The sequence below is a fragment of the Ptychodera flava genome, chromosome 10 (assembly GCF_041260155.1).
Source record: "Ptychodera flava strain L36383 chromosome 10, AS_Pfla_20210202, whole genome shotgun sequence".
NCBI classification, from domain to species: Eukaryota; Metazoa; Hemichordata; class Enteropneusta; family Ptychoderidae; genus Ptychodera; species Ptychodera flava.
Genome location: NC_091937.1, coordinates 16,104,739 through 16,125,251, shown reverse-complemented (window position 1 = coordinate 16,125,251; position 20,513 = coordinate 16,104,739). Strand labels below are relative to the sequence as shown.

Below are 20,513 nucleotides of genomic sequence, written 5' to 3'. Positions count from 1 at the left end.
CAAATGTCACAACTGTTATAATTCTTTGAATACATTGCAATGAACAACTTGCAAATTACATCATATTATAACATTTTATATACGACTGAGCGTGTTTCCTTCAAATCTCCTGACAATGCTGGGCAATGATGATATGTTTCCTTTAAGTACTTGTACAGAAATATTTTACATCAAAAATAAGCATTTTTTGGGTTGTTTCAGAGCAAAAATATTTGCTTAGCTTTCACACACTTTGGATATGTTTCTACTGCAAAGCTGTTTCATACCTGACGTAGCCCATTAGAATATACCATCAAAGATGTTGAGAAATTCTCGAGATGCATTGGTTCCACAGGTATCTTTACTGTTTTTGAAAAAAGATAAAAAGTAAAACTACTTTAAATTCATGTTGTATCTCTTTCTATGATTCATCTGTGTGTATAATTTTTTCAATTTCATGTTAAAAAGTGATGTATCTGAATATACATATGTATGGCATGTTCAATCATTATTGTTTTGCAGATTCTGAATGTGAATCTGACAAACTGTGCTTTGCCTTGGGTTAGAGCATCATCATAGTAAGACGTTACTCTGCAAATATGGCACAACAACTATGAGTATCTTAATTAATGAAATGAATGAAAAAAGAACAGGGAAGCATTGTTGTTCAATACCTTGGTCCACATGTAAAGAAATTCATTCCAGTAGATTGTGGATGTGATTTCATCAAAGGAGGACTGTCAACACTTGACATGGTGCACAGTGAATTGCCAAAGCCATCCTCTTGTCTCTGAACTGAGCTCTTCTATCATGCAAATGAAACAGTATTATGTTTTATATTCATTTTCAGATTCCTAAACAATGAATGTTTGGCATGTATTTTAGCATGGGGTGCTGAAATTGAATAAAATTCCTACAATAGGACACCAAGTTTTCATTATTCATCCCATTCAGCCTTTCTTCAGCTGATATCTAGTGCTGTTTACATATGGCACTATTATTGCACCTTAGTGATCTTTCACAAGGACAACTTTCATGTAATATTGACAAATAGCAATGCAAATGGTCATTTTGATGGACTTACCTTTTCATTTCCTTTCCTTTGGCATGTTTCAACTGGCACTTCTTGGACACACAACTCTGGACTTACAACTGTTGGCTTGTCGCTGTAATCAGTAATTCCCTTTTGTTCTGTCCTGATATTATCAAAGAAATGCGCAAAATATCGTTATAAAGAGTTATATTCTGCTTGTGAAGATAGCATGGGCTTTTCTGTCAAATGTAAAATATTTGTAGATAGGGATACCAATGCCAGGAAATGTATAGGATTTTTTATACAAGCAACCACTTATTCTTGAAAAATTTTTCAATTTTCATAAAAGAAGATTAAATAATCATCTCTTATCAATTGCATAAATCTTTCACTTTCCATGACAGTGTTCCAAGGTTAAATAACACTGAAAAAACTACAGAACAGTTTCAAGATGTTTTTATTTTAAATGTAACAAGTTCATAGGACACATAGTAGTTCCGGGTTAATGATTACCAATGTCATTACAACTCTCACCTGTTCATAGTGTGACTAGTCAGAGATTTCTCATACTGCTTTTTCATATTTCCCGCTTTATGAAATGAATATTTATTTCTGAGACCGGAGACAACGGTTTTGACTGTACCATTTCCATCACTGTCAGCCAACATCTTTTCTGGTTGCTCATTATATTGTGAAATTTTACTCTGGGTGGGATCTTGTACTTGTCTCATCACAGAGGATAGGTTTTCATCACTGGTGTTTGTTGTCTTCTGTTTATTCATATTCATAGTGCAATTCTCCTTTTCAGAATCATGGAAACCGTATTTTCTCTTGAACTGGAAATTCTGGTTCATCTTTTGAGGGCTCTTCTGAAACGTCACAGACTTTCCTATTTCATACAATTCCTGATTTTGCATGTCAGTACGACGCGGTGTAGCATTCTTGGCAAATTGACTGCTGATATAGGGGGGAGCACAATAGCTGTGTGATTCAGACCTCTGATCAGTGGGATGATATTGTCCGAGTGCAGAGTAAGGCTGTGTTGGGTTGCAGTGATTTTCAAAGTCTACATCATCCTGCATGTCATAATTCACTAAGGTATGATTACTGGTGCTGTTTAAGCTGTCCTCTTGCAACACAGCTGGAAGAGTTCAAAGAAACAGTAAAAAGTTAATCAAGCATGATGAAAGTCAAGCAGACTTTGATCTGATGAACCACTCTACCGGTATGTAAAGCTGGGGATTTATCTGATCAAATTTTGACTGTGATGTCTTCACTAGGTGACTTGGTGTCATACATTGTGAGTTTGAATCCAAGCAAGAATCTACTGTAGTACCAACTACATATAATACAAATCTGTAACAGTGTAACTCAAGTTTGCTTGATTATCATAAACTTTGTTGTTGCCTTTGACAAAGATTTATGTACAGCCATTAAATATGAAACAAGGTGAACCATAATTCCTGACAGAGAAATGAATGTATTTACAATGCCCAGTAGGTATCATTCTGCAATGACATAGCTTCTCTCTGAATATCAATGAATGTTTTATTTTCTTTCGTACAATACCTGCCATACTGTAGTCAAGCAGAAAATCATCATCATCATCTTGACCCCAGTCTTCTTCATAATCGACATTGCCTTTAGGGTGACTGTAGTTCTCTTTACACACATCAACAACTTTTGGCAGGAAGGTATGTTTTGAATTGGATGACCAATCATTACCTGTCCATACAGATTATCAAACATGAGTGTAATGTTGAACAAATCTTATACATTCACATTTTTGTTCATTTCCAAAAGCAATTTTTTAAATCAACTACACAAAAACAATGCATTTCTGTCCAGTTAAATGTTTATGCTATAAAATACTGTCAAAAATCACAATTATATCTGAACTGATGGCCGGGTTCTTCAATGCCAGTGAAGTTTGACAAACATGTTTCAGTTATTTGCTTACTACTGGTGGCAAGAAATATGTTCTGATAAGTCTGTGTGTGCCTTTTAGAGTGTTGCTTTTATAAAAATCATCATGATACTAGAGAATCAGTATCAATCAATTAGTTTGTAAAGCTTGATAACATTTCCAGGTTTTACCTATGTGATCATCAACAGGACTGAATGTGGTATCAAACAGCACATCTTCCTCTAGCCAGTCCTCCTCACAGTATTTTGGTACCACACTGTTTTGTGTGTATGCTTTGCTGTCATAGGCAGCTGACTCAGCAAAGTACGGGCTGTTGTATGTCTGTATCTCTGGAGTTTTACACTTATCCTCACTAGGGCTGACCTTCATCAGTGAACACAAAATATAACAATGACAATATGCATGCATTATTGACTACAAGCCCAATCACATAAAAGTTTCTTTATATGATCCTGATCGATACTTTATTAGAACTAAATAATAATCTTCAGGGTACATATGAGAAATGACTGTTTTTTCAGCAATCACAGCAAAGAATATTCTCAATTACCTTGAGTCGCTTCAAAGAGGGAGTTCCAGGGATGTGCTGTAGCTTAGCATGTAACTGACTGATGTAACAATTAAATGCAGGGTCTTTGTGTGGCTCTACGGCTTTCACAGGTTTGTTTCTGTTGCGGATGGACTTGACTCCATACTGGCAGCAGTCATGACCACACACTGATTTGTTCATACAACGATGATTGCAGGGAATTGTGTCTGATCCGCTATCCTGCCCAGATGGTTTGTTGGTACATGATTCTGATGGCTCTGTATTGAAAAGGGCAGTCAATATTTCGGTACAAACAAAAGTAATTATGTTCGGAAAGGTATAACACTGGAAAACAAATATCCATACACCCATCTCCAATTACTGAATCCAATAATGTTGAAAAAGGCAGTTCTGCCTTGACATAGACATGCGCACAAATTTTTTGAAACCTTATGCCTTACATTACAATCTGGCACAAGATCACTAATTCACTTCCGGGTTCGTTACCCACGAAGATAGTTCGGAAGAAAAATAGTGCAGACCTTGAAGTTTTGATATCTGCATGGATGCTTGTTAAGTTTGAACTTTAACGTCAAGAATGTTTGTAAAGATATTTTTCTGCCTGAATCAAAATGCAGACTGTTGTGAATAATGGCTGAAGCATTTGGTGGTAATATGAGGAGTTCTAGGGCTAATAGAAATCATAACAATAAGCCTGAAATTTGTCAAAAACACCACTGAGGGCGCTATTTTCATCGCTATCTCAAAATTTCCGTGGACTTGCACACACGAAAAATTAATCAGTAGTCAAGCTGACATTGACCTAACACCTGTTAAGAGGATTCGTGCCGCTGAATGTTTTAAAATAGGAAAATCGAGCTCAACGCTACTGTGATGGCCTATGGGAAATGAATTAGTGGTCTTGTGCCATCTACAGTATTTTACATGTTTGCAAGATTTTTGCAACATATTGACAAAAACCTGATGATAAAACTTATGATGTGGGTTGTGTTTTGTAGTCCCTACCTGTTTTCCATTGGGTTCTCTGTTGCTCTGAGAAGTTCATTCCATAACGCCTATTGTAGATAGGATTGAAGGTTTTCTGAACATCTAATCCAACTGAAACAAGACCGAACACTTGCTTTGTTATCAGTGATATGATACGATAGATTGTGAGAAAGGAAAGTGAGGACTGATGTGTTTATTAATATTTATGTGGGGGTATAGCCTTTTCTCTTCCCCTTGCAAAACAGAAAATGTAATTTTACAATTTCAAATGAAATAATTATTTATGATGTAAAACTTACCAATATCTTGGCTGATAAGGTGAATACTTAGTTCATCTCCTTTCCTAGCCCTCTGTACTTCAATTCTTTTTGACCATGTCCCATTTTTACACATTATGGTGTCCCTAGAGATGAAGGTCAAATGGCACAATCATATCTTAGGCATGCAATATTTGGGCACAGAATTAAATCCAGATAAAAAACTAAAAAAAGCTGTTCATAAATTGATTTTATCAAAGTATATGTGTAATAGAGAAAGAAGATGTATGCATGACTGAACAAGGTGATTTAGATTGTAGGTGTGAGAATCTGAGTATCAACTTACGATATTCTCATTTTGTAATGTATCTTGTTATCAGCGTCACCTACAATCAAGACGCAACAGTGGTTTGGTCCAGCTGTGTTTTTCACCTTGATAGTCTCCCAGTTCACCAGAAATACTGACACTGTGATATCAGAAGATTCTGAAGAATATTTAGTACTCTGTTTGGGAGAAAATGAAAAAAGTATGGAAAAAAAAGTATGGAATAACACAACAGTAAAGTTTTGGTCATAACATACGAACAACAATGAATCTACATTTTCAAAAGTATATGATGAAGTTAGAACTTGCTGACATCACCGAGGACCTCTTCTGTGATATCTAGATCTTATCTGTTAACCTATGTTTTGATTAAATTTATGCTTAATGCACCTTGGAATATTAATTTACAAGAACAAAATGCAGTTATTTTCTTGACAAATGATATATCTGAGCATGTAAGTCAAAGAGCAGACTCGGAGATATCTTTGTCATAGAAAACATCTTTTAACGATGATTATTATAAGAGAGACTAACTACCGTAGTTTCCGTAAATAAAATAATCAATCAGTGAAAGTAGTTTCCAACCTGCAAATAAATGTGTTCATCTCCTTCACATTTTTTACTACATATTTTAAACAATTAGTTTTAGCCTTTAGTAGTCTCTTCAGCTTATTATTATAAAACTAAGCCAGAGCTTGGTTTAACTTACTGATATCATGATGATATCATTTTTCTTCAAATACATTTACTTGTAGGATTGTCAAGTTAAACACTGTCTGCTGTTATTGTATTATTGTTTTCTGTGAATACATTTACCTACCGGTATCACTGTATCAGCAACATAAAGGCTTTTAAGTGAGTGTTCTTTAAACACTTCTTGTTACTTTAGCAGGTTTGACATGCTATATATATTCCAGGCTTACCTGTGTTACAACAACATCATACTGTGGAAGATGACAAACAGCATCATGGATCTGATTGCCAAATGGTGGATGACGATTTACAATCTGGAAAAGATTCAATGTAAGTGTAAGAAATAACCATGGAACTAAATTTGGCATACAAAAAATGAAGTAGTAGTGTACTCTGGGCATGAAGGTCTGACACAAAAGCTAAACTTTTGAAATATTTTTACTTTAAATTTCATCTTTCTTGCAAATCCACGGCAAAAAGTACCCAAAGATCAGATACTTCATATCTTAAAACAAACTAACAAACAAGCTGTAAATCAAAATAATGCACTCATTCATGTGGTCACAGGCTAACCATAAAAGAAATTTTGTGAATACTCACAACAAACAAAAAAACAGAGAATGCATAGATCACTTTGAATTGCCCCCATGCTTTGATATCATGACAATTAATGAACATACAAATGTAATTTTTAAAATTACCAGTTCAATTTCTCTAGGGTTTGTTTCCTCAATCCTCTTAAACGTTGTAAGGCCTGCATTGACCATTGCTTGGGTAAGAGTTGGTCCAACCCTCTCCAGCTGCCTCGCCACATAACCTGAATTCTCCCACAGCCTAGCTTTGAAACATTTGCTGAGGGTAACTGCATTCACCAGTGCACGGAAATCTTTCTGCTGCATCAGATATTCTGTTAGACCTGATTTGCAAAGAGGGTGATGAAAAAAGCAAGCATCTTGTACTTTTGATCAATGTTAAAAAATAGTGACCAAAAAGAACATGGCTGCTCTACAAATTTAAAGATCCACTTACATCTGGTAACTCTCTGTCCAGCTCTGAATATCTTTGTGGTATCCTGTGCCAAAGCAAACTCTTGCACTGATAGGCAACCCAATGCAGCTTGAATAAGACTGGGGAACGAAGAGAAAGAAACAAAATAATTGAGATGCTGGTACCTTAAGTATTGTAGTTAAAATTGCTACGAGAAGTATCACATTTGATTCACATTTATCTTAGCTTGCTGCTTGTAGTTTCATATTTTTGTAGTTTCATATTTTTCATGTTATTCCTGCTTTTAAAAGTTCAATACCAGAATTTATAATCCCACACAGACTTTAATGAAAATGTCTCCAGATTTTTTTGCTGACAATCAATTTTGATCCCTTTCATCGAGGCTTTATTTCATGAAAATAGCAAAACCCAATGGAAACACAAAGAAGAGCACATGACAGTCATCAGGATTAATATTTCGTAACTGAAATGCCTGGCAAAAACTCCCTACACTATGAAGTTGTACGTAATAAAAAACTAGCACTATCTGACCAGCAGACAAAAACCCCAACTACAGTAGTGGTAGTAAGAACCACTAATTCAACATATCCTATATCACATCCACCATGACTACTTACCAGTTGACTTTCATATCTGCAGTTTTGATTTTTCCAGTCATTGAAAATCTGATTGTTGCCTTATTCTTAGAACTGTTCAATGTATTCAGAGCTCTCTTTTCATTGACCCTAAGCTGAACATCACTGAACTCCTTACACTTTGATAAAAGGACAATCTGAAATCAAAAACATATGGAAACAATTCAATTATAAGATGTAAAAACTGTTTGATAAGACAATTGCTTTGTTTGAAAAAAAACAAGCTTCTTTTCTCATTATAAAAATATCTTATGTTTTGCAAAAACATTGATGCCAAATTCTGCTTTGCTAGAAATTGCATGATGTTTGTAACAGAAAATTCTTTCAGAAAAGGTCAATATAAGCTTTGATGATGGCAGTTCGTTTACTAATACAAAAATACTTAACAAATGTAGTCAGCGTTCATAGGGAGATGATAATTTGCTTGGATGAAACTTTGCTTAACTTAAATATTATGCCACGGTCTACTGTTAAGAGTGATGTTTCTGTATTGGTTTAAGGTTACTGGAAAATATACCAATATCATCAAAATGAAGCACAGTTGACTTACCAGTTCATTCAGAGATGACTGACCATCAATGGTTTTGAACAATTTCATGGTATCATAGGCAATGCAGTATCTGGCCATCAGTTTACCTAGCTCTACATAGATAAGGAGCATCATTTACAACAGACAAAATTAATGTCATGAAACATATCACAAAAAGTCATTAACCATTTGAGCGCTGTAATTTTCTCCCGCCAAAATTTTAGTGCAAAATTTTACCAATTTTTATGTATTTTTCTGTAATTTTTTAATAATTTTGGACCAAATGAACATTACATTTCATTGGCTTTAGTTTTTTCTCAAAATTTTGGCAAAAATCTGAGAAAAATTGACAGGGGTTTATTTTATGTAGGGGACGAAAATAGACTTTGGCGCTCAAAGGGTTAACAAAAGAGGAAAGTGACACAATAGTATACTGTCTGCCTCCATCATAGTTTTTTTGATAGCTGAAAAAGATATCCCTTCCAACTTACTGTCGTAAATTTTCATGAAGTACCAATGTTGAATGAAAAGAAATGAAATATTGATACTTCGTGCTACATACAGAAGCAACGGCAGAATGTGCAGAATCCACAACACACTCTAGAGCACAAAATAAATGTTTAACATACCTGTTGGCTGTAACTTTGATTTGTCTTCTTCAGTCTTGACTAAATCAATTTCTTTGAGTGACTGTAAGTATTTGCAACACATGTCTGCAAGAGATTGAAATTCTAAAAAGTTTTTTTTGCCAGACCAAAGTGTTTGATATAGTACATTGCTGGCAGAAACATTACGTGGAAGTCTTTTATGCAGATGTCAAAGGATAAGTACAAGACAAAAAGTAGGTATTCAAGAGACAAATATCCGGCAATAGAGGTAATTTGAACAAATCTTCCTGTAGTCAATAAACCTAATGACTCTAATACATTAAATGACACCATAATATAAATTCCTGCATAAAACATATGTAATCAAAATATATCAAAAAATATATGTAATCTTCATTGTTCTAGCAGCCTTGAATCTACAAATGTGTTTTCAATAATAATTTGATCCTTTGGAAAGTGTTGTTTCATCAAACATCATAGGCATTTTATATCAAGCACCACATTCCCACCTGCATGTTTACTCAATACAAATACATAGATGTGTTTAATTGTTGCCTAGGATTGCCTGTTTATACTGAAAAGCTAACCTGTAAGTCTCTTTTCAAGTGCTTCCTTGGTGAGTCCAGGTGGGATTCCATAGTAGGTAGGATTCTTCACAACTCTGATGTACAGGAAAGTTGATTTCAACCACTCCAATGCAATGTTCATGTCAGTTATAGTATGCAGCACAATTTCTGCATTGAGATGTTCCATGATGTGCACATGAAGGCTAACAGGGAAAAAGGCAATACATTAGCATTAATCTACTTGTTTTACTATGTTTATTTATTATATGAGTGACAATTTCATGAAACCTCACCTGCTTTCAATATTTTGAGTTCCATTTAGCAGGGCCTCATACTTATTCTGCAATAGAGACAAATTATACATGAGTTACTGTCATGCAAAAGTGAGAACAACATGAGAATTATGAATTCTGAGAATAGAAATAAATTATACGAGTTACTGTCACGCAAAGTTGAGAACAACATGAGAATTAAGAATTCTGAGAATAGAAATAAATTATACGAGTTACTGTCATGCAAAAGTGAGAACAACATGAGAATTAAGAATTCTGAGAGTAATAATTTAACCTATAAATTTTCATCAAACTGTAGTCACTTGTGGTATTTTCTGTTATTGCAAGATATTACAGGGAGCTCATCTATGGAAGAAAATAGCATGAACTTCAAAATAGCACACTTTCTACTTACCTTTGTCTTTGTCCTTGTCATGATCACAGCAGTGGCAGTGGTATCGAATTGTGGCCGACCAGCTCTGCCAATCATCTGCAAGACCTGTGTTTCAGTATACTCAGTGTACATACCACTGACATAGTGAAGGGTTGACTTCACTATGACTAAATGTGCAGGCAAGTTTACACCCATCGCTAATGTACTGGTAGCCACTGAAATGTAGAGACACAAAATATGATAACACTGTGAATAGAATTAGGAGAGTTGACATAAAGTTGTTTGGTGTACAGCTAGAAGTATTGCATTTCATAGGGAGCTTATTGATATGGGCAGGATTAACAGTTTAGATGGAACTCGTCTAGGATAGCAAAGTAAAGGGAAATTTGGTTTACGGATGGCTCAAACTCATCTACTTTCATGTACAGTACTTATGTTTCATCAACAAATAGAAAGAATGACTGATCAACTGTGATTATAAACCCTGTCATTCAATTTTTCACTGCAAAAACGATTCAACCAAAACTTGAACACAATTACAGTGTGGTACAATTTTTTGGCACTTTGTCTTGAGTATTGTAACTGAAATGATTCATCGTATCTTTTGGGATTTTTGGAAAAAAGCAAAGTTACAAAACTTACACAACACGGGTAAATCTCCCTGAAGGAACATGTTTTCAATAGCCTTTCTGTCAGATACATCTAAACCAGCATGGTGATAGCCAACTCCACTGATGACTAACTCTGAAACAAGAAGCAGCTGAATTAATGCTTCGAGTGCCATATTTTTTCCCTCCCAACTTTTAGTGCAACATTTTGTTAATTTTTTTATATTTTTCTGTAAATTTTGTAATAGATTTGGACTGAATTGACATGATATCATATTGGCTTCAGTTTTTTATCATAATTCCGAGAAAATGTGAAAGAAATTGTTTGAGTTTCATTTTACAAACTTAAAGGTAACAAAAAATTGACGGTGGAGCTCAAAGGGCTAAGTCATACCCTTTCACCAACATGGTTTTGTCCAAACCAATCGTTATCAATGGTGATTGTGGACTTGTTTACAGGGTATTGGGTGTTAACAGTTTAAAACTATAAATCATTCAAGTTCAACTAATTTCTCCTTGGCAAAGTATACATGTAGCTGGACAATTGGAAAGATGATACAAACATTTGTAATATTCTATTTCATCTTCTTTACTTCCACTTGGTACTTTGCGATTTTGTCTTGCAATTAGTAAGTATGGGCTAGTATTTATGTAGGCATGATCATTACCTCTAAGCTTGGAATCTCTCAACATGTTGGAATTTCTTTGTAATCGCTGTCTGTGCTGAGAATTCATAATAAACCTTGCATCTTTGACCAAGGTACTTGCTGCTTGCTGTACCCCTTTCCTTGTTGCACAGAACTTGAAAATTGACAAGAATAATTCTGTATGTAATTATGGTTTATACATGAAACAATTTCTTTGGAAAGAAAGGGACAGAGTTGCATGCTTTACTGTGTGAAAAGTGCATCCATCAAAGCTAATTGACGCAGATGGCATCATTCAATACAATTAATTCAATAAAATATATTTTTACTGCCGTAATGCTTGGCACACTTAATCTTTTCGTCTTTTGAGTGTTGACATTCTACTTTAATAGTTGTGAAAGTCAAACTACATAGACCCTTTTCATAAGTCTAGCACCCTCCTATGGCCACTGTGAATTTGAAGTCAAAGCGAGGCCACTGGGGAAAACCGAGGGTCCCAGTGCTAAGGGCTTTCCCCAGTAGCCTCGCTTTGACTTCAAATTTACAGTGGCCACAGGAAGGCGCTAGACTTATGAAAAGGGTCTATTGCATTCCACTCCCTGTGACACTCTTACTTGTCACTGAATGCAAAGCATGCACCAAAATACCATGTAGATTACTTACCACAAGTGTGGGTTTTTGATCTGAGTATGTTTGGATGACACCACTCAGCTTGTAATTCAGGGATAAGTCAAACTTGAATTCAGACACGTTTTCCCTGCATGGAAATCCCAGTACCACTTTCCTCAATCTAACTGGTCTGTGAGTATCATCAAGTCTGTACACCAGGTAAAGAAGAAATTATGCTGGGTATAGGGTAAATCAATACTAATAATAGTTTGATAGACTTTGCTGGACCTTTAATATAGAAACTCAGTTTTCATTTGCTACCTTTGACAGCTGATTTATTAGCCTTTATAACAGCGTAACATTCATCATATACTAATATTCATATATTGGCACATGCTATTCTAACTTCAATATCTTTCTAAATTGCATACAAAAAGAATCAGGTATTAAATCACCATTGTCACATAATGGAGAGCTATTGTGAGTGGCGTGTATTTTGCTTTATGTGCTTCTGTAGGTAATTTCACAACAAATTGCATGACAAACCAATGTGTCACCATGTTGTCAAGATGATGGTTGAAGCTTGATGGTTAACTTTAAAACTTTCACTTTTTCAGGCAGTTTCATTTTTTGCTGATTCATAGTGAAAAGTTCTGAAAATAACTTTCATGTGCTATCTAGGAACTGCTTTTGCACAGCAGAAACTTGACATAGTAATAACCTATATTAGAATTTAGTCCTACTCAATTACACTGAGTCCGTTACCAATTATACTGAGCAGAACATGAACATTTAAAATCAGAACATGAACATGAAAATCAGTGCTTCTGTAACTGAGCCAATGACACAACTGTTAATGACTACCCTTACTTGTACGTGAAAGCTGCCTCACTACTGTCGCCTAACCATTCTCCTACCTATGTGAAAGAAGTTAAAAGTATCAATTTGAAAGTACGTACACTATGTAGCATACTCTAAAAGAACAATTATAGACACACCGGTGGAAAACAACTTTTTTCAGAGATCAAACTTTATACACCTCTCTAAACGAAATTCTCCATCACATATAGAGCACTCTAACTGTTTGCTGATTCAGTGTAAAATGCATGATTAACACACAAAGTGGAAAGATCAAATCAACTTCATTGGCTGACTTACATCTCCAATATTTGGTATTGTAGCAGAGATTGCCAGGAATCGCAGTTTGCTTGATTTCACAGTTAAAGGGTTGTCAGTTTGGCTTTGAGCAGATTGTATTGTCTTCATCCTGCTGATCACTGCTTCCATGGTAGCACCCCTGGCTTCATCATTCAATGTATGCACCTGATAAAAAAATTACAAGAGCTGAGCATCATAAAACAGGGCATTTTGCCATTTTCAATGAAGTATTTAACTGGTGTTGTTTGATATGAAGACTTTCACTTCGTTATATGTCCAGCAACGCATGTTACAGGTTGCTGGCAGATGACTCATCATACTATAGCATTGTGGAAACTATCCAGTTGATTACAACATTTTATCCTTGTGCTCTCTAGATGTTCATTCAACCACACCTTTTTTTGGTATTTAACCATTTCAGGCCTGAATTTTTTGTAATTTACTAGACCTACCATTATATTGGGGGTTAGGCCTGAAAGGGTAATGGCAGTTTTCTTGGTAATAGTAACATTTGTTGTTGATAGTATTTTAATCCATTTACAACATATCTGTCCCAAGTTTATCTCTCTCCTATAGCAAATTTCACATTGAAGGCAGTAGTTTTGTTTGACTTGAAATGATTATTCCAAAGACTCTTCATGGAGAAATCTGTATGGAGCAAGCTCCTACAAAACACCATTCTTTCTCTATAATGAAACCATTAAATGAAACCTCTATCTATAATAGCATTTTGACCAAGGTTGAAACATTTATTCTACTTGTACCGGTATACTAATATACTGTACCTCATCAATCAGAAAGAGTTTGACCATCTGCACCAGTGACTTGTTGTCTCTCCACTTCCTAGTCATACTATCCCACTTTTCCTGTTGAAAAATGACATTTTGTTGTTCTTTTTGCCCATGTAAATCCTGATCCAAAATCTTGTCCTCACAATCATAATTATTATGCAGACAAAAGTTTTTCAACTCTCAATAACATTTTAGGACTGATTTTCATTGACATTAACCCTTTGAGTGCTGTAATTTTTCCTGCCAAAATTTTAGTGCAACATTACCAATTTTTATGAATTTTTCTGTAATTTTTTGATAACTACGGACCACATTGACATCACATTTCATTGGCTAAAGTGTTTTCTCAAAATTTTGGCAAAAATCTGAGAAAAATTGACTGGGGTTTATTTTATAAAGGGGACAGAAATACACTTTGGTGCTCAAAGGGTTAAGCTACTTTTCATGCTTTGCCCACATCATAATATGGATACAATTCATCAGCCTACTCATTCACATACTGTCAGGATCCTCATCAACAGATAGATTTTGAAAGCTCCTATCAAGGTGACAGTGTGTTGTAATGATACTTTATTAATTAAAGTCATCAATCCCATTGTTTACTTTGAAGTTGGATGGTAATTTCTAATATGAACTGTACTTACTGGAGTTGTCATAATAATGTTTGTATCTTGCAATTCAAAGTAGTCATCCCATTCAGAATCACCAGTCAACTCTTTACATTTCAAACCAACAGGTCCAAATTTCTGTTGCCAGTCATCACATCTTTCACTGCACAGGGCTTTGATGGGCGCCACTGAAAGAATAGCATGTTTTGATTTAGCGGATTTAATCATACAAGTTATGCTATACCAAGTAGTACTGACTGAAGAGACAACGTATTCATATTCCTGACAGCTAACAGCCTGTTATTCATCTAGTCCATCTAGTGTATTCTACGAGTCCACCTGGTATTACCATGATCCTTGCTTAGCTAAAAATTATGGAACTCAATCAGATAATGATTTAACTTCAGTCAGCCATAATATTTGTTGTCCTCAAACAAACAGTTTTTGGCGAAGTACCACATCAACTCTTGTATCGATAGAATATCCAATGTGACATATTGAATTGCTTGCAAGCTGTTTGAGTGACTAAAATATAGTAGCAAGGGAACAAGTACGCCTGTTTGAGTGTTACACGAAGTTAGTTTAAATATCTTTCAGTGCAGGAGTCATATGAAGAAAAGTGAAAATTCATGTAGCATGATTTTCATTCTTTTGCTATAACAATATGTGTGAACATGTCAGGCAGAAAAAATATATCTCATGGACTTACTGTAAACGATTTTGACCTGGTTCATACTATATGTACCACTCTGCAATAGGAGTCTGACTATTGCTAACTCAAAGATGACAGTTTTGCCGGATCCAGTCGGTGCACACAACACCATTGGTCTGTCACTGTAGAGTACCTGAAATTTTACGTAACTGTTCCTTGAAATAAAAGTGGTGATATATCTACCCAACATTGTGATATCACAGACAGAAAAAATATACAAGTAAACAAAGCAAAGTTATAACTGGTAGATAAGAATTAATGAAGTACATGTACGTTTTGTAATGGTATCAGTCAAAACACATCATCATGTAAATGGCAGCTAGAAGAGTAGAAAGAAATCTCATTTTCCCTGAAACTGTAATGCTGTGTTGGCAGAAATTTAAATCAATGCAGTCTTAATGTCGCCAATCCAAACTTCCAGTCTCCAGAACAGCTTACTCTTATGCATTAAAACTTTTGTCCTTGTGTAAATACTGGCAGTAGTATATGCACTGGCAGAAGTACATGAGCAAACCAGATCATGATGAATCACATTTTATCTGTTCATTGCAGACCTTATCAAGTGTAATGATAATACATCATTCTAGTATTCAGTTGATGAAAAAGATACTGTCTTATCATAAGTTTATCAATATCTATTTTCAATAACTTAATATGTAAATCACTACATATGTATTGGAATGTATTTATGGAAATATAGAAAAAACACCAATTTCAGAAGTTGAATATGATAAGACCAAGTTCCATAAACTATTTGTTTTATAACTCATGAAGTTTTACTTACATCATCCATTACTTTTGATTGAACAATGTTGAAGTATGGGTATGCACTAAATATCGATCTGTATTTTTCAGCTGGTTTTTTATCAAGGAAAATACAAGTAAAGCTTTCACATGAAAAGTGACAAACCTGAGGTGACCATGATTATTTGATTGCAGGAAGATTAAATTAATCCATTTGAGAAATGATGTGAAATGATTCCTAAATATGTCCCCAATAACCTGAGAATATTTGATGGTGGCAAGGTTATATGACAAATGACCTGAAATAATTCCTCCTGCTTGTTAAATATCCTTTGGTAAATTCCTAATTGTGGAATTAGTTAGTATTTTGTTATCTGGATTTTAAACATATCTCTTGTAATTATGCAGTACAATGACTAACTGAGCAAGAAAGGATACGGACTTCAGTAATTGGTCTAAGTTTTGTAACATCATGTCTACTCCCACCAGGTGTCACGTAGCCTGCAAGAAAGAATATGGAGTTAATGAGATAGTTCTACTTGACACTCAACACAGCGATTAACTTGATGTACAAGCAATGAGCAATTGTATCAACTTAAAGCTGGCAATAGGGGAGATAAGAGTTTCTGAAACAGCGCAAGATGATACAAAAATCATGGTTGGATTCTCTCATAGAAAAGACAAATGTCTTTGACAAGGTCCTTACAAATATACTGCATTATTTACGCATAATCGTAGCAACATCTAAATCTGTAGTTATATGGGGAGTTCAAGGTATGCCCTGAACATTTAATTAAACTTACCAGGAATAGTCAAAGGACTTGGACTATCTGATACTGCCCTTGTAGTAGCTGCGTTGCCCATGGTTGAAAACCTTGATTGTTGACTGCCGGCATGAAAATCAGATGATTCAAGATCTTGTCTCAATCTATTGCTAGTCTGAAAATTGGACATCTGTTGATATCTGCCATCATATTTTTGTTGAGAGACAGTTCTAGGGGTGTCTGCCGCTGTGAACCTTGCAGACATCTGACTGCTGTTGTATTGAGTGTGGTCTGATGCTGAGACTGAAGTGGTATTACCAGTTGATGTATTGACAGGTTGTTGACTGTTGGATTTGATTGGTGGCCTGAACAAACGTCTTCGTTTCATTGAGTTATTCACCTTTGGCTGTTGGCTAAGTGTAGGAATTGTATCTTCTGGATCAGGAAATAGTTGTTTCCTGGCAAACATTATGGAAATAGAACTGAAATTTACGATAGGCATAATCATTATAATAATATGGGGATCATTTTGGCTTGTGTTCATGGAAAAAGGGCATAAATTTCAGCAATTTATTGACACTGTGACAATTTCTTCTGAATTTCCTTCAAAACAAGTACTTTATCAAGTTCTTTACATGTTAAATTCTTGAAAGATAAACCAGATTTGTTAAATCATACTGTTAAGTATTCCTAAAATGACAAACTGTTCATCCAAAACTGTTGAAGAATCTTGTGTTTAAAACTTAACCAATTAGTAATAACTTGACATTATATGGTGTTACATTCAGCCTACAAGTTGACAAAGTATTGTGTTCTCTTTTTACCTGCCCAGTTATCCTTTGCAAAGGGTTCATATTTCATAATGTACAAAATCACAGCGTTTTATGGAGATTTATATTCTGGAATTATGATTAATTTATTTTGCGGTGCAATGCTTCAATTAATCAAGGTAGTACCAGTACATGTGCAGAAATTTTCCTACGAAAATTGGTCTTTTTAGCAATACTACTTTTGTCAAGTAAGATGGATAGTCCATTTCTAATTAAAGATACTGAGGCAATGACAAAATGTCTTCAAGAAATCAAATTCCTAAATTTTGTAATCATTCTGTCTTTGTTGTAATATTTTCTATATCACCTATACCTTAAGGAGTCTCTACTTTTTCCTGGGAAATCACCTTCATCATCAAAGAGGAGAGGTGGAGACCCATGCTCCAGAAACTGTTTCTTCAAAAGGAGAGGTGGAGACCCATGCTCCAGATACTGTTTCTTCATAGGAAACACACTGGGAGGACTGCCAGGTCTGAGGAAGTTGTCTTCAATTGGAAAGATAGAATGATTTAATTGCTGCCAGCAAAATGGAACACGTCCCTTTTCTAAATTTATTGTAGCAAGGATTTCCTCAGATACACATACTGACTATTCAAAAAATATGCATCTTTATCATTTATAGTTATGTACTGCAAGAAAACTTGACCTGGACATTTTGTAACAATACCATAATATCTGTTTAGTAGTTTCTGTCAAAACAGGTACTGAACATTTTAGTAGTTGGTTTTATCACTACATTTGGCCCACTGCCATAGAAGGGCCGGTGTATATACAATACAACTTGATTGGCTTCTGCCGAGCATGAGATTTGAACGCGATCTCCGATGGCAATGGGTCAGATGTAGTGAGGTGACTGGCAGCTATTCACAGCAAGAACAGCAAAGAACAAACAAAGATGGTAACATTGCCATCTCTACATCTGATGTTAATAAGATTGATTTCTATTGTGTTTACAAGGGTGAGAGAGTCAAATATGCCTTTGTTCATGGATTGTATTTAGGAAATAGTTAACAAAACATGTAAAGCTTCTTTTGCTTTTGTGATTGTACACGATAGACTCAGATAAAATGTATGAATTACACAATAAAATTCACAACTTATTTAGAAAAGAGGTATTATCACTTTTATTACTTAGACCAAAGAGTGAGCAGTTTCACGATATAAACAAAAATCTGAAGCAACTTATGGCACAGACCTGGTGACTTTGTGACTGCATCATCAAAAATTCTGTCAATCTGAGTTCCAGTTACACTTCTCTGGGATGGCAAAATCAGATCGTCTGCAGATGGAGGTGGTCTGAGCAAATCCGGGCTATTATGCAAAGCTCTGAGTGTGTGATGCACAATATTAAAGATGGAAAATTGTGAAACATGTATTCGAAAATGTTGATATCTGGTGACAGTTACAATATTATTGTTCTGTAAGGTACAATAAAAACTGTATTATTATAAAGTCATTCATTTATTCATCTACATTATTGATTTATATTGGTGGCGGAATTGACTCTAAGCTAAGCAATGGAGAAACATCAGAAGATTTGTTGCTTTGTTGCACTACGTCCAATTCTATTATCAATATGATTTAACATTTTTAAGTATAAGTCTGATGAAGAAGGGATGATAACGCATCTGTTTACATGCTCACACCTACAAAAAAACTTGTGGGTCTGACGTATCTCGCATCGCTATGTGATGTCTCTGCATGTACCGCTAACAAAAATTCAAATTGGAAACTTCTGGAAATACTTACATCCGCATGGCCGGCCTTTCTACTTTTTCTTCATGGTATGGATCAAAGAATATACTGTCACTTATGTCTAACATTGTTATCTGTTTGAGTTTGTACCAAAATCCTGCATGGTGAAAAAGTTTACAGCTCAGAAATACAACGTATGTCATGGCGTAGACTGGACATCCAATCAATTATCAAGGGTAGTGAATATGTAGTTGATCTGTTGCTGCAGACCTTAAAATTTTGTCCGGGCCTTTGAAAGAAATATTTGACGAGTTTCACTCACTTTAGCGTCGCAGTATCGCGGGAATTTCCATCTCTCTAGGTCGCCTTGTAGCGAGCGCAGCGAGAGCGGCCGAAGGCCGCTCGCGAAGCGAGCATTAAGACTAATGCGTGTACAAGAAATTTAGAATGAAATCTCTATATACCTACGAGTTTGAAAAGAGAGCACGGTTCCATGGAGGCGGCCATTTTGAATACTTTCACACGGATTGCGTGAAATTAAAGATATCATCTACCACAAACACTACTCGACAATGTGTATTGCCGACAAAAGGATCTCTCTGTTCCAAAGAAAATGTGAAATTTGTTTCAAAATGACTATTTTCGATCACTTTTGAAGGCCCGGATCGGTCATCACTAGGCGCCGCCATTTTGAAACAAGCCTACTCTCGCGAGAACGAACGGTCAACTCACGCGAGAATTAAAAATAGTGTGCTGAGAGCTAGCTACCGACGGGAATATCAAGTACGTGTTTTACATTAGACTGCCTCTGTTCCCGCCCCTGTTTAATATAATAAACTGATCGGAATCATATAATTTACCAGTTTTAAATAATTTTCGTTAGTGAACTTGGCATTTCCGAGTTAAATTGCTATAAATGTTATTCTAGAAAACAATTGATAACAATTCAACCTCAACAAGTCAATGGCTAAGTTATGAATCATGCATCAAACACAGAAATTAGCATGTTATTGCCTGAAAACATCAATGACGATATACTACGCTGCGCTCGCTCTCAGGTCAGACCTGTTACATATTAATTGCTACTATATTTCTTGAAAATTTTGGTAGCAAATTTTGGCGGCCGGGGATATTAAAGGCTGTCGACAGTGTCGTCATGCGTGAAGCTCGGGAATGTCCATCATCATCAGCGAAGTTGACTCTTTGTTTACTCATGGAAAAGTACGACATATTTCGGATAAAAAAAAATGACTAACGTACCTTTTTCGTTACATCTACCGTACTAAAGCACATTCCATTTCAAATTCTCTTCATGCGCTTCATTATTTACGAAATTTGACCAAACTTTTTTCTCAGCGTGTAATGCTTTACTGAAGTCGTGCGCCATATTTAAAAATCTGTCGTCAGCTAAACCGGAACCGGATGTGATGAAACTCAAATTTTACGGAATCATATTGTGTGTCTATGTCTACTTAAAAGTATTTTTCACATCACCAATTTTTATATTACAACTAACTTACACAAAATATTGAAGCAAACTCTTTACAGTGAACCAAATGAAATTTGTGATTGAAATGCTGAGAT

General features: G+C 35.4%; 1 protein-coding gene across 1 annotated transcript; it reads right to left on the bottom strand.

Moving 5' to 3' along the window:
• Positions 1–115: 115 nt before the first annotated feature.
• On the bottom strand, positions 116–19,876 carry LOC139141519 (probable ATP-dependent DNA helicase HFM1). Its single transcript, XM_070711112.1, has 34 exons — positions 19,394–19,876; positions 18,984–19,086; positions 18,430–18,560; positions 17,548–17,719; positions 16,444–16,862; positions 16,079–16,141; positions 15,681–15,751; positions 14,894–15,029; positions 14,221–14,372; positions 13,571–13,651; positions 12,786–12,950; positions 12,498–12,544; positions 11,682–11,835; positions 11,040–11,172; positions 10,406–10,507; positions 9,785–9,978; positions 9,391–9,437; positions 9,119–9,300; positions 8,553–8,636; positions 7,945–8,036; positions 7,377–7,531; positions 6,781–6,878; positions 6,453–6,667; positions 5,982–6,065; positions 5,080–5,237; positions 4,776–4,879; positions 4,495–4,587; positions 3,490–3,746; positions 3,110–3,302; positions 2,582–2,737; positions 1,547–2,153; positions 1,064–1,175; positions 654–784; positions 116–343 (listed from the first exon to the last, which is right to left on the bottom strand). Exons 1-34 carry the CDS (start codon positions 19,434–19,436, stop codon positions 280–282), a joined length of 4,998 nt encoding a protein of 1,665 aa, XP_070567213.1. The 5' UTR covers positions 19,437–19,876; the 3' UTR covers positions 116–279.
• Between the last annotated feature and the right edge of the window lie 637 nt (positions 19,877–20,513).

Excerpts from the sequence above, each read along its gene's own strand:
- LOC139141519 (XM_070711112.1), bottom strand. The coding sequence starts at position 19,436 with ATGGCCGCCTCCATGGAACCGTGCTCTCTTTTCAAACTCGTAG. Across the intron at positions 17,720-18,429 it reads TGCAGTCACAAAGTCACCAG|ACAACTTCCTCAGACCTGGC; the intron begins GTCTGTGCCATA and ends TTCCAATTGAAG. Across the intron at positions 11,836-12,497 it reads GAGGCAGCTTTCACGTACAA|ACTTGATGATACTCACAGAC; the intron begins GTAAGGGTAGTC and ends CCTGGTGTACAG.